Below are 11,418 nucleotides of genomic sequence, written 5' to 3'. Positions count from 1 at the left end.
ATAAATAGATTTTGACTAACATCGACGAAGTTAACCTCAAGGAACAAATATCGGTAAAGCAGACCTACCGAGTCATAGTCACATTAACGTAACTTAGGAACGCGATCAACGAACGTTTTAGCATGAGTTATAAACAACGGAACCAAATTGTTTGGCCAAATCCACACAACTTGGCAACACGGGCAAATTTAGCCCACTCGCGAGGACTTCAAACAAGCTACCTATCGATAACTCGGTAGGTCTGTATTACCGATATTTGTTCCCCTCAGTGGTAGGCCACCCAACACATAGCAGAGTTTAGTTGGAAACACCCTGTACGTAGGTAGGTACACAATACATACCTTAACACACGTGTTCTTACAATATGAGTTCTCGCGAGCGAATGGAAAGAGTCGAGCGATGAGGGAGCAGAAACCCGCCGGACACATCTCGGATATGTGTCAGGGGGACCGGAATAACCGAGGAATTTCCGAATGATTACGTGCTCGATGTCGCGTTGATACAGATCAAGGAAGTCCCGAGTTGAGCCTAACGTTGGAAACACTCTCCGGTTCTCACGTGGATCAGAGATCAGATCACGAGAGAACCTGTTGTACGACAAGGGAAGAAAAACCCACGTTTTAACTTCTTTCAGACAAGATAAATGCTCCTTTCCATGATGTTGGTACTTGTAGGTACAGCTGAAAAAAACGTGATGTACGAATTATACTCACTAGCAATCTTCCATCAAGTAATATGATATTGATTTAGGGTGTTCATTACTCACATTGAAATTTCTATTGCCTCAAGGAACAAATATTCAGAATTCATATTTTCTCACTTACCGCATTCATTTCGGCATCTCTATAATTTTATTAACTTGCAGAATAAACTTGGATCATCTTTAATATAAGACCTGCTTTTTTATGCTTATTAAATACACTTGGAAATGATTGATTCATAATTATTTGACTGAATACGTATTTGGACAAAAAATCTTCTCAAGTGTATTTTTGAGTTCAATCAAGTGATAATCTTGTTCATTCACCACAGTCAATAAAATTATTCAATTAATCAGAAGAGTTTTTATATATTGTTTATAATTTGCTCAGATTGAATGACATTCTGCTGACGGGGAAACAAATACTGGGAACATGAAATTGCGGATTCATTTATTTGATATAGTTTTTATATAATTCTTCATGAAACCATATTCGATAGGAATAATTATGTTCATGAACAATATTTACGAAACTCTTAAGTTTGCTGGCTTAGAGTAATGTAACGAAAATATAGATAGCAATTGATTCACTGAGGCAAAAAACTGATAAAAAGACAAAAATCATAGACATTTCAAATTATAATGTGATGCATCATAGTAGAAATAACGATTTCCGGTCAAATTCCTTAAGAACTTTGTACTGTAGCCAATTTTTACGTTAACGAAAATTTTTCTCCCTCATTTTCAGTCCACTTTAATCGCGTTGCTGCCGTCTGGTGTTTTCCGGCTATGCGATGGAAATTACAAATTGTGTCTCTTGCATGTGATACATGCCGGCAATTTCCGAGAGATATGAAACAGTTTGAAAATGCGGGAGAGCTGATAACAAATGCACTGCACATTGCTGTAACAAGGAAAGTTTGCATTTTGGACAATGCTGGTCTTGTCTAATATCTAATGTCTATATCGTCTTCATACTGTTTGCCCTTGCTTAATAGCAATCGTTTTTATATCCACAGTTGAAATTAATAATCGAAGAATAAAGACAGCGTCCAGAATGAAAATAAATCACCTCTGAATCGTAAAAGGGAAGTTTTAATTCGATTCTTCGGCATTGCATTGTCTTCGCTGCGACACAATTCAACGAAAGAATTTATTCGTTGCAGGTAAACTGATGCAGAACGTTGCTGAGTTCTGTCACGCTTCTTTTTTCTTGTTTTCCTCTCTTAACAGGTAATAAATCTTAATTTATCGGCGTTTGTTTTGATCAAACAAGTATTTGGAGCATTATATGTCAAATCTTAACTTAGACCGAAAATTGACTTTTTTGCGCGATAATGTTAATAATTTCGATGTAACAATAAATACAACATTTTTCTTCTACGATGTAGTACGATTTATTTTTGAGAAACCCTTGCAAATAAGATGTTTACAGTAAATAACGTCGAATTAATCGCAATAAAAAATTCAATTCCCGTTGTCATACGTTTATAGAAAAAGTTGTTTAAGCTACGAGCGGCAGTTTCGTTAGAGTGATGAAAAATTAAAATCAGGTGTGCATGCTCGTTTACAGCAAAAATGTAATCTTCACCGGTGATGAATAATTAAATCCCGGCAGTATGGGAAGAGAGTGAGCGTGACAATTAGGTTTACTGTACTGGTGTCTGGTCGTTTGGCCGTAGAACGTCCTCGCTAAATAGGACGTGGAAGAAAATTAAAAACATAAAACAGGGCTAAGCGGGATTGGAATACTGCAAACACACGGTTCTCACCCTGGCTTTCCATACGAAAAGACCCAGTTGAAAATATCTCGAGAACGTTATTCGTAACTGGCATCAATTAAACAAGGCTGCGTGCTTTGAAAATCAATCAAATTGAAGTATAGTTTTCGTTACAAGAAAAAAAAAACCCTTATTTTACGTTCACGATACAAATTTTAATGCCGAATTGACTTAGTATTTTTTGTTTTTTCCAGCTTGTCAATAACTGGCTCGCTCAAACATTTATGCATAAATAGATTGGTTGTTTTATATTTTTTCTATTGTTTACACCGGTTTTTTTGTTTATAATCTCTCGTAATTACTGTATAAAATTTTTCGCTTCAGCGAAACACTCCTTGGTTCGTTATAAGCCTGGATTTAAGGCTGCGGAGGAAGAAAGCTGACATTTTGAATCAACCTCATTGTGAGCATTTCAACTTCGTTAGCTCACTTGAAGCCAACGTTAACATGTTGCATATGTTCACATACGATGGCAGTCCATACAAAACCGACCAACCCGTGAGCCCGACCATTTTAGACTTTGCCGAAATTTTTTTATTCTATTGTACCTATTGAAAGCAGTCTTTCGGAATTTTTTTAGACATTTGACTCAATGCTTCCAGAGACAATAAATTTTTCAAAATTTCACAAAAGCTCAATTTTTTATTTTTTTTTAATACTTGTAGCTTTTTCAAACACAGATATCGATTTAAAATGCTGTCTTTTTTTTTCGTTTTGAGTTGTAGTTCCATAAAGAAAATGAGAAAAAAAAAGAAATAGAAATTTGTTCTCAGGTTTTCTTTAGTTTTAAACCTAGTTTTTTTTGTTTCAACACTTGTATTATTTTGGTTTTTTGGAAAAACTTCACCATTTTTCAAGAAATATTTTTACAAGTACCGAAAAATTGGAAGCTTGTGATATTCATAACTTGTATTTTATTTCTATTCTTTACAGCGCGTGGAGCCATTGTTTTCAAAAAAATAAAACGGATCCAAGTTTTGAAAAAAAGTATTTTGGGTTTAAAACCGAAGAAAACATATGTAAATGAATTTCGATTTTTTTTTTCGTATTTTCTTTAGGGAACTGCAACTGGAAACGAAAAAAAGACATAGCATTTCATATTGATATCTGTTTTTGAAAAAGCTATGAGTATTGAAAAAAAAAAATTTGTGCGAACTTTTGTGAAATTTTGAAAAATTTATTGTGTTTGGACGGGTTGTGATAAAAATCTCAAGAAATTTTGAAAAAATGCTTTCAGTAGGTACAAGGAAATACAAAAAAAAAACACGCAAATACGAAATGGGCGGGTCAAGGGTCAGTCGGTTTCATATGGACTGCCCCATATACATACGTATGTAGGCGTTATACGTACTGTCACGTTCTGGAGTCAATCTGTCATCCGGGAATTAGCTTTTGCACCTCTGCAGCCCCTTTTTATACCTTATTTCATGCCTCCTGTCACCCTCTCATTCTTCTCATCGATCTCCTGACGCTGGTGGTGATTCACGAGCTTATAATATAAGAGGGTAACGGCACAGCCAGGCAGTAAATACATGTATAGGGGGCATTCCACTCGGAATAATCGAATTTTGAAGTTGATACGTAGCACTTCCAGAACGATCCTATTTTGTTTTTGTTAATTTTTTTTTTATATGGACAGCCACAAGTTATGAATCTGCAATCAGTTTTCAAACTTTGTCCTCCTGCGAAATCCTCAAAAAATTGAATTTTTCATTCCAGTAGTTCAAAGATGAGTCCAACGATGGGATCAATTTTGGTATATTTTTGGGGGCAGTTTGAACATTGTTGAGGATTTTAAAAGGATGTTCAGAATCTTTTTTCGTCGTTTCGATCACTTTAAGGTTGGTCTCATGATAGTGTGATTCTTTTTCTCATTTCTCTAAATCAATTTGGAATTTTTACAATGTTTTAAACTTTGACATTCCAAAGATTATAGAAATTTTGAGAACTTTCAAAGATAGAATATACAAGAAATGGTTCCTTCATGGGGCCAACTTAAAAGAGATGAACAATAAAATTGTGACTTGTTTTGAAATTTTTGAAACGCTGGCGATTTAAATCAGTTCTCGAAATTACGAGAACAATGAAATAATCATAAGGTTGTTCTTAAAGTTGTTGCAATGAAAAATGCAATTTGTAGGGATTTTTTTCAGAATTAGGGAAAAAGTTGAATTTAGTATCAAAAGGTTCAAATATTCATAACAAGAGACTTCGGCTGGAATCCAAAAAAAAATTTCAGTCAAATCAAAAGTGGTGAAGTGAAAAGCCTAGTGATTTGTCATGGAATGCCCTATAAGCATGATAGTCTTGCTATTTGCCAAACTCACGACGGCTGAGGTACGAGTGAAGGTGTCCGAGTTTCAGACTGATTATGAACTTCGCATTTCGACACGGAGCTTTACTCCGTTTACTGGAACCTGGACAAAGCTGGCGTTGTCCATCACCAGAGGTATCTGAAGACCTGGTCCAGGAGTGAAGCGGTACTTGGACAGTAAGCTGACAAGGCCAACTTTTGTTTGGAGCAGTCCGAATCTCATGCCTGGAGTTTCAAAAGAGATTAATTCTCTATCAAATATAACCTTACCGAAAAAATCCCAAATTCATCTTAAATTTGGGGGGAAACTCGTGCCCCCCGCCCCCTCCAACTTAAGGGCCAGGATTGCAATTTGAATTAATTATTTTTAGCTGGACGGTTTGATGCAAGTGTGTATAATTTTTTGTCCGACGAGATCTCGATAATGAATTAACGGATTTTGATCATTTTAGTCTGAATTGATGCAGTTCTTCTCATCTCAGAATTGATCAAATTTAGGATTTAATCGGTCCAGCAGTTTTCTAATCACACGGAATATTGGAGTACAATAAAAAGTAAATAAGTAAGTATTTTGGCTGGACCACAAAGGCTGAAGACTTCAGGTTTCGATGGGTTTTGAGCTCATAAAACATCGGCAAATTTTTCTCCACTGTTTTTAAACTTTTTTAATCAGTATAACTTGAAAAGTACAAATCGAATCATAAATGTAAACAGTTCTGAACTAAGAGGCGCGTCGATTGAGACCGAAGTCATCAAAACCTGTCAATTCACTCTCGAGATACATATTTTTTATCTGATTTCTCATTTTGCTTACGGAGCAACTCAAAAACTTATACTGAACTGACCAAATCCAAAATCTGATAAGTTCTAAGTTGAGGAAAGCTCTTTCGATTCAGACTGCCAAAATCTTCCAAACACTGTAGGAGGTGATTCTCTGCAGTTTAAAGCGTCGAGCTTTAATAAAACTTTAATCTTTAGTTTTATAGATTTGCTCCCCTATTCTTTTGTATCGAAAAACTTTGGAAGGAAAATGAGAAATTAACGAGAAGTTAGAAATTTAATCGATGATATCTCAAGTACGAATTACAGGATTTTTATAATTTTAGTCAGAATTGACGCGACTCTTTGCAATTTAGAGCAAACTATATTTCGGATTCGATCAGTCCGGTAGTTTTCCAGTTATTCAAACAATGCAGTTAAACGGCAAAGAATTCAATTTAAAGACGTTCTCTAAGCTGAAAATGCATTCAATATTTCTAGACTAGCATATTGACCCTTTGAAGCATATATTTTTTGTTACACTCAAATTTCTTGAAATTGGGTGAATAAGGGTTCTAGATTTAAAAAATGTGGTCAGATCTAAGAAACTTTCAAAATTTAAAATGGAGGATCTAATATGGTGGACTGAAAACGTGGAAGTAATCGAATAGCTTGAAAATGCACACTCGGGGGTTTTTTAGAACACCAAATGCGATTCCGTTATCAAAATTACGACATCAAAGATGGCGGATCCAATAGGGCAGACTGAAAATATGAAAATTGATCTGATTTTCTTGAAACTTGTTTCTTGGGGGTTTTTGGAAACACTGATAGAGAATCTGAATTCAAAATGATAAAATTCTATATAGCGGATTCATTTTGGTGGTCAAAATATAAAAAAAAAAGAATCACACTTGCTCGAAATTTGCTAGTTGAGAGTTTTTGGGTCGTTGTTAATGAATCTAAAATCGTAATAGTGACATTCTTTATCCTTTATCAATGCGAAAAATGACCGCGTTTCCGCCAGGAGACTTCGGGGCCACTCAGCTTGACTTTTTTTTATATTTGCAGTCCCCCATATTAGATCCATCATTTTGAGTTTCACCATTGTAATGTCTGATACGTGTTCGGCGACCTCAAAAACCCACGAGTAACAAATTTGAAGCGAATAGGAATAATTTTTATATTTTCAGTTCGCCATATTGGGTCCCCCATCTTGAATTTTGAAATTTTGACGAAGGTTCGTTCTTAATCACCCCAAAAATCCGAGATTACCAAGTGTCGTTTTTCTAGTCCCCATAACGTTTCCACAATTATATTTATTCTCTAAAAACTAGCATTTTCAGCACTATGTTTATTTACAGCGCTCACCATATTCGCGGAATCATTATAGTCCCTCTTAAAACATTAACATTGACATCTTAAATATCCAATTACGCAAGAAAGAAAAGAAAAAAAAAAAGTAAAATGGCAGCGATATCTCAAAAATTTTGAACAACTTGAATAAACGATTCAAAAAGGTGTCTCATACATGAGATGCTGTGCCGCATAGGGCTAAGGTGAGTTAGACAGACCACCATTGTTTTTCGAAGAGGTAATCACGAAAAGACAGCGTCCTTACCGATGCAGTTCCTCGGCCCGTCCCCAAACGGCAAGTAGGCGTACTGATGCCTGCGGGCGATGTTCGTCGCGTCGAAGCGTTCCGGGTCGAAGTTCTCCGGTTCCGGATAAAGTTCGGGATCCCAATGGAGTCCGAGAACCGGAATGATAATTGGGGTCTTCTTCTCGACGCGGAAGCCAGTTCCCAGAAACTCAAAGTCTGCATTGCACAGTCGGTTCAGAATGGGAACGACCGGATACTTCCTTAGAGTCTCTGTGAATCGTCGATTTCATTAGTATCCATACGAAGGATCGTGCCGGACTTTGGAATCCGTAAAACCGACCAGAGACGACTTTGTGAAGATAGTCCATCGCCCTGATGCTCTCGTATGACAGTTCCCCGAATTCTTTCGAAACTCTGTTCACCTCTTCCGCCACTTTGTCCTGCAACACCTGGTGCAACGCCAACTCGTAGAGGCAGAAGGTCACCGTCGATGACGACGTGTCGAAGCCACCGATCCAGAAGACAAAGGCCTGTGCCGCTCCCTCTAGCATCGTGATTTTCCGATTCTCGACATCTGCTTCAGGGTAAGAAGCCTCAGACGCTGCAAAGGCAGAAAGATGTTGCCGAAGTCACAGCATCAGAATTGTCAAAGTTTTGCGTTACAAGTGACCATAATGGGTATTAAGTTAATGATACTGATGCGTATGCTAGAAATACTCAAATTTCACAGCAAGTCGTGTGAATATTGCAATGATATCAAGCAATGCTTACAATAGTATAAACATGATTCTGATGACAATTAACAACACAAGGTGACAGAATTGCTCGTATCGCAATACTTTCGTGTCTCAATCACACGATACATAAAAATTAGATTTTTGAAATTTTTTCGAGATTAAAGAAAAAAAAAAAATGGCAATTTTTAGATAGGTTTAAATAACTATAAAAAACTAACGGTTGTAGGAAAAAATCTGAACAAATTAAGAAGTGCTTTTTTGCGACCGGAGAACGGAATAAAAATCCTAAACGAATTAAAAATGGTGAGGGAAAATCATCAGTCGAGTTCACATGGAATGCCCCATGCATAGAAGAGAATCTGGCTAAATCCCCGAATTTTTCCGATAACTTTACCACGCCCTACCAAGTACTTGCATTTTCAAATGGAAAAATGCATGCATTTGAAATTATTTTAAAGCAAACTGTTGATTACTTCAAAACTATATTTCATAAAAAAATGTCCTGTGGCCATTCAGTATGAACTTTAATGCTCTACAAAAAAGATCTGTTGTAAAATTTTCTTAAATCTAATATTTATCACGTTATTAGCGAAAAAATGAAGACCGTTCTTTGCTGATAATGTGATGAATATTGGATTTACGAAAATTTTACAAAAGATTTTTTTTTGTAGAGCATTAAATTTCCTATGATATTTTTTTTTGATACACAGTTTTAAAGCAATGAACAGTTATCTTAAAAAATGTCAAATAGATGCATTTTCTTATGTAAAAAATCGACTGCTTGGTGGAGCGTGTTAGTTATGGGAAAAAACCGGAGATTTAGTCAGATTTTTTTCTACATGTACATGTCGATTGCTTTTATGGGGTAAGCGCAAAAAAATTCCGACATGACCAAAATAAGACCCACCCTAACACGATACTCATCAGTTTCGTTGAGATTTTTATCCGAATCTTTTGCAATTCTCATTTTAACACTTCGGAATGACATACTATTTAAGATTGTAACCATTCGAACTAATGACATTCGACTTAACGGTCAGTCTCAATTGTGACAGTTCACAATTCAGACCCGCACCTACCACTTTAACTATTCATATTCAAAAGTGGAAATGAAATATTCAGCCACCTGCCAAGGGAGGTGAAGTCTCATCATTGTCATTGGCGATGTAGCCTTTGTTCATGAGCTGGATAACAACGTCCAGAAAGTCATTCCTGACAACTTTATTGTCTCGTCTGTACTTTACTGCCTGTTCGAAAACATCGATGAAGAATTTCGGGGCCTCCTTCCCAAAGACTGAAATTTTCAACAGGTGCAAAACGTATGGACAGATGATCGCGAGCACGTTAACTAGTATTCGTCGCTCGAAGACCTTGCGACCCATCGTCCGGAATTCAGCCTCTTTATTCTCAAGGCTGTTGCATTTTATGTCGAAAGCGACCGAGGCGATCACATCGGTGGAGAACCTTGAATGGACAATGAACAATACAATATTTCCAATGTAACGAACTTTTGTAATCGGTTGATTCGTGAATCAGTCAGCCAACCTTGCCATGAGTTCTTTGACCTCGATGAGCTCTGAGTTCTCGGCGTCTTTTGCAACGCGCTGAGTCAGGGTTTCGGAGATTTCCTTGATGGTGAAGAACATCTGTTTCATTTTGCTCGCGGTAAAAACGGGGGACAACTTGTTCCTCAAGAATCTCCACTTGCTGCCGGCAATCGAGAAGAGGTGACCCGATAACGGATCGGACTCTTCATTGCAGTATATACCACGGTCGTGGAAATGCGCGAATTCTTTTGTGAGGACCACGCGGATCAAGTTCGGATCCGCAACAACAAGAACCGGCTGATGGAACATGAAGATGCCAAAAATTCGGCTATTCTTCAAGTCCAAGTAAGAGTCGCGGATCACTTCACCTGGAATACCCATCAGATCGGTTAAAGACAGTTCTTCTGTAGGTAAAATCTTCCACAAGGAATACTAATCATTTTTCAAAAATTTATCTCGGCATATCGGGGATGAGATACTCTTCAATTTTCTGCCCTATGCTATTGATCTTATTGTTGATTTTTTGATCCGGTAAGACGAAAAACAACTTTGAACACTTTAAATATATTCTGTTTCTAATGTAACACATGATCGTTTCATGGATGATGCTGGTTATCCTACCAAATGAGCGTTTTCCGGCAAAGACCGGTCCCATGTTGCCAATAGGCACAGCCGGTTTGACGTAATCAACGTTTTTCCAACTCCAGTAGTTGAAGGTCACATACTTTAAGTAGACGCACGCAGCTAAAGTGATTGCAATCACCGCAGCAGCGAACTCCAGAACAAAATTGGCAAGCCCCATAATTTTACCGTTGAAATAGAAAGTATCACGTCAGTTTTACTATGTTTTAAATCACTTTGCATTCGTGAAAAAAAAAAAAAATTCTTCCAACTAATACTATGTGTTTCAAATTAGTCTTAATGATGATGTTGATATATTTTACATATTTGTTTTAATCAGTATTTAATGCCACAACGATTAGGCGATGGAAAATTCAAACCTGCAGATTTACATTTAAGAATCAGTTGATACTTGGGATTTTAAATTAATTGACAAATTATAATAAAATCACTCTTCATAATGCAGAACATTGAATGCACAAAGTCCGCGAGCTAAACCAACTGAGCAGCTTGGTAGTCGGTGCAATCTCCTCCCACTTTGTTCCTAGGAAATTACTCGGTATGTAGGTTATAGTGTGAAGCGAATCAGTGCGCCTTCTCTCGCTCTTGACCAAGTCTTCGTTGCTGTGTCATTTGCAGGTTTGTATTTTAACAGAATGTCCTTTATAAGATTGGCATTTATCATCAAATAAATGAACTGTATTTTTTGTCGAATACAATTAACTTTGCATTGGAATGACTAGTTGATAACTAGTTGATAACAGCTTTTTTTACTATACTACTAACGTATGCAATTTGAAATGGTTTATTTTTGCCACTTGTAGCTTAGATTCAGATTTTATAGAATTGATGACTTAAGAGGACTGAACAGATTATCATATTGCCAATTCTGTATTGGATAGATGCAGTTTATTAATTTTTCTTTGTTGCATTAATTGCTGTTGATTACAGTACGACTATAGATGCGTGTTAGTGGCATTCGGACATTCAGGCATTGTCAGTAAAAACAAAATATTTTGCACCAAACAAGTAAGAACAAGATATATCGGGCAGGCAAATTGTGCAAATTAAAGCTTTTGTTGCTTGTGCCAAGTAAAGTATTCGAGCGTACACTTTTCATACAGCATCGTGTTTTTGTTTCGTGTGATTGAATAAATACTATCGCTGTAAATGCTATATGCTGTAGGGACATGTAAAATTTACATTTCTAGGTCATTATTTCACGTCAATAATGCGACAAATTATTCTCCGTGGTCACTTTGTCGTTACAACATTCATAATTTAAATTCAATTCAGATTTTTCCCCCGATTTCACGACAGAGACTGCGTAAGCACAATGGTAAATTCGTGGGATTC

At 36.7% G+C, this 11,418-nt stretch overlaps 1 protein-coding gene across 3 annotated transcripts; it reads right to left on the bottom strand.

Annotated features, from left to right (window-relative positions):
* Positions 1 to 1,136: 1,136 nt before the first annotated feature.
* Positions 1,137 to 10,546, bottom strand: LOC124211696 (probable cytochrome P450 6a14). Of its 3 annotated transcripts, none has more exons than XM_046611029.2 (7): positions 10,063 to 10,546; positions 9,440 to 9,809; positions 9,021 to 9,358; positions 7,498 to 7,758; positions 7,176 to 7,427; positions 4,809 to 5,020; positions 1,137 to 4,135 (listed from the first exon to the last, which is right to left on the bottom strand). In XM_046611029.2, the coding sequence occupies exons 1-6, from the start codon at positions 10,241 to 10,243 to the stop codon at positions 4,851 to 4,853; spliced, it is 1,572 nt and encodes a 523-aa protein (XP_046466985.1). In that variant the 5' UTR covers positions 10,244 to 10,546; the 3' UTR covers positions 1,137 to 4,135; positions 4,809 to 4,850. The 3 variants fall into 3 exon arrangements, with proteins under 3 accessions (XP_046466985.1, XP_046466986.1, XP_046466984.1); XM_046611030.2 differs by having other exon boundaries at positions 1,137 to 3,952; XM_046611028.2 differs by having other exon boundaries at positions 1,137 to 5,020.
* Positions 10,547 to 11,418: the final 872 nt, after the last annotated feature.

The sequence above is a fragment of the Neodiprion pinetum genome, chromosome 2 (assembly GCF_021155775.2).
Source record: "Neodiprion pinetum isolate iyNeoPine1 chromosome 2, iyNeoPine1.2, whole genome shotgun sequence".
Classification (NCBI taxonomy): domain Eukaryota; kingdom Metazoa; phylum Arthropoda; class Insecta; order Hymenoptera; family Diprionidae; genus Neodiprion; species Neodiprion pinetum.
Note: the sequence above shows the minus strand (reverse complement) of the source record. Positions and strands in the feature narration are given on the sequence as shown.

What these genes read in the sequence shown, in the direction of transcription:
- LOC124211696 (XM_046611028.2), bottom strand. Translation starts at nt 10,243, where the DNA reads ATGGGGCTTGCCAATTTTGTTCTGGAGTTCGCTGCTGCGGTGATTGCA. An exon ending in GACTTCACCTCCCTTGGCAG is followed by an intron (nt 7,759 to 9,020) that starts GTGGCTGAATAT and finishes CTGCCTTTGCAG; the next exon opens with CGTCTGAGGCTTCTTACCCT. An exon ending in CGGGCCGAGGAACTGCATCG is followed by an intron (nt 5,021 to 7,175) that starts GTAAGGACGCTG and finishes TTGAAACTCCAG; the next exon opens with GCATGAGATTCGGACTGCTC.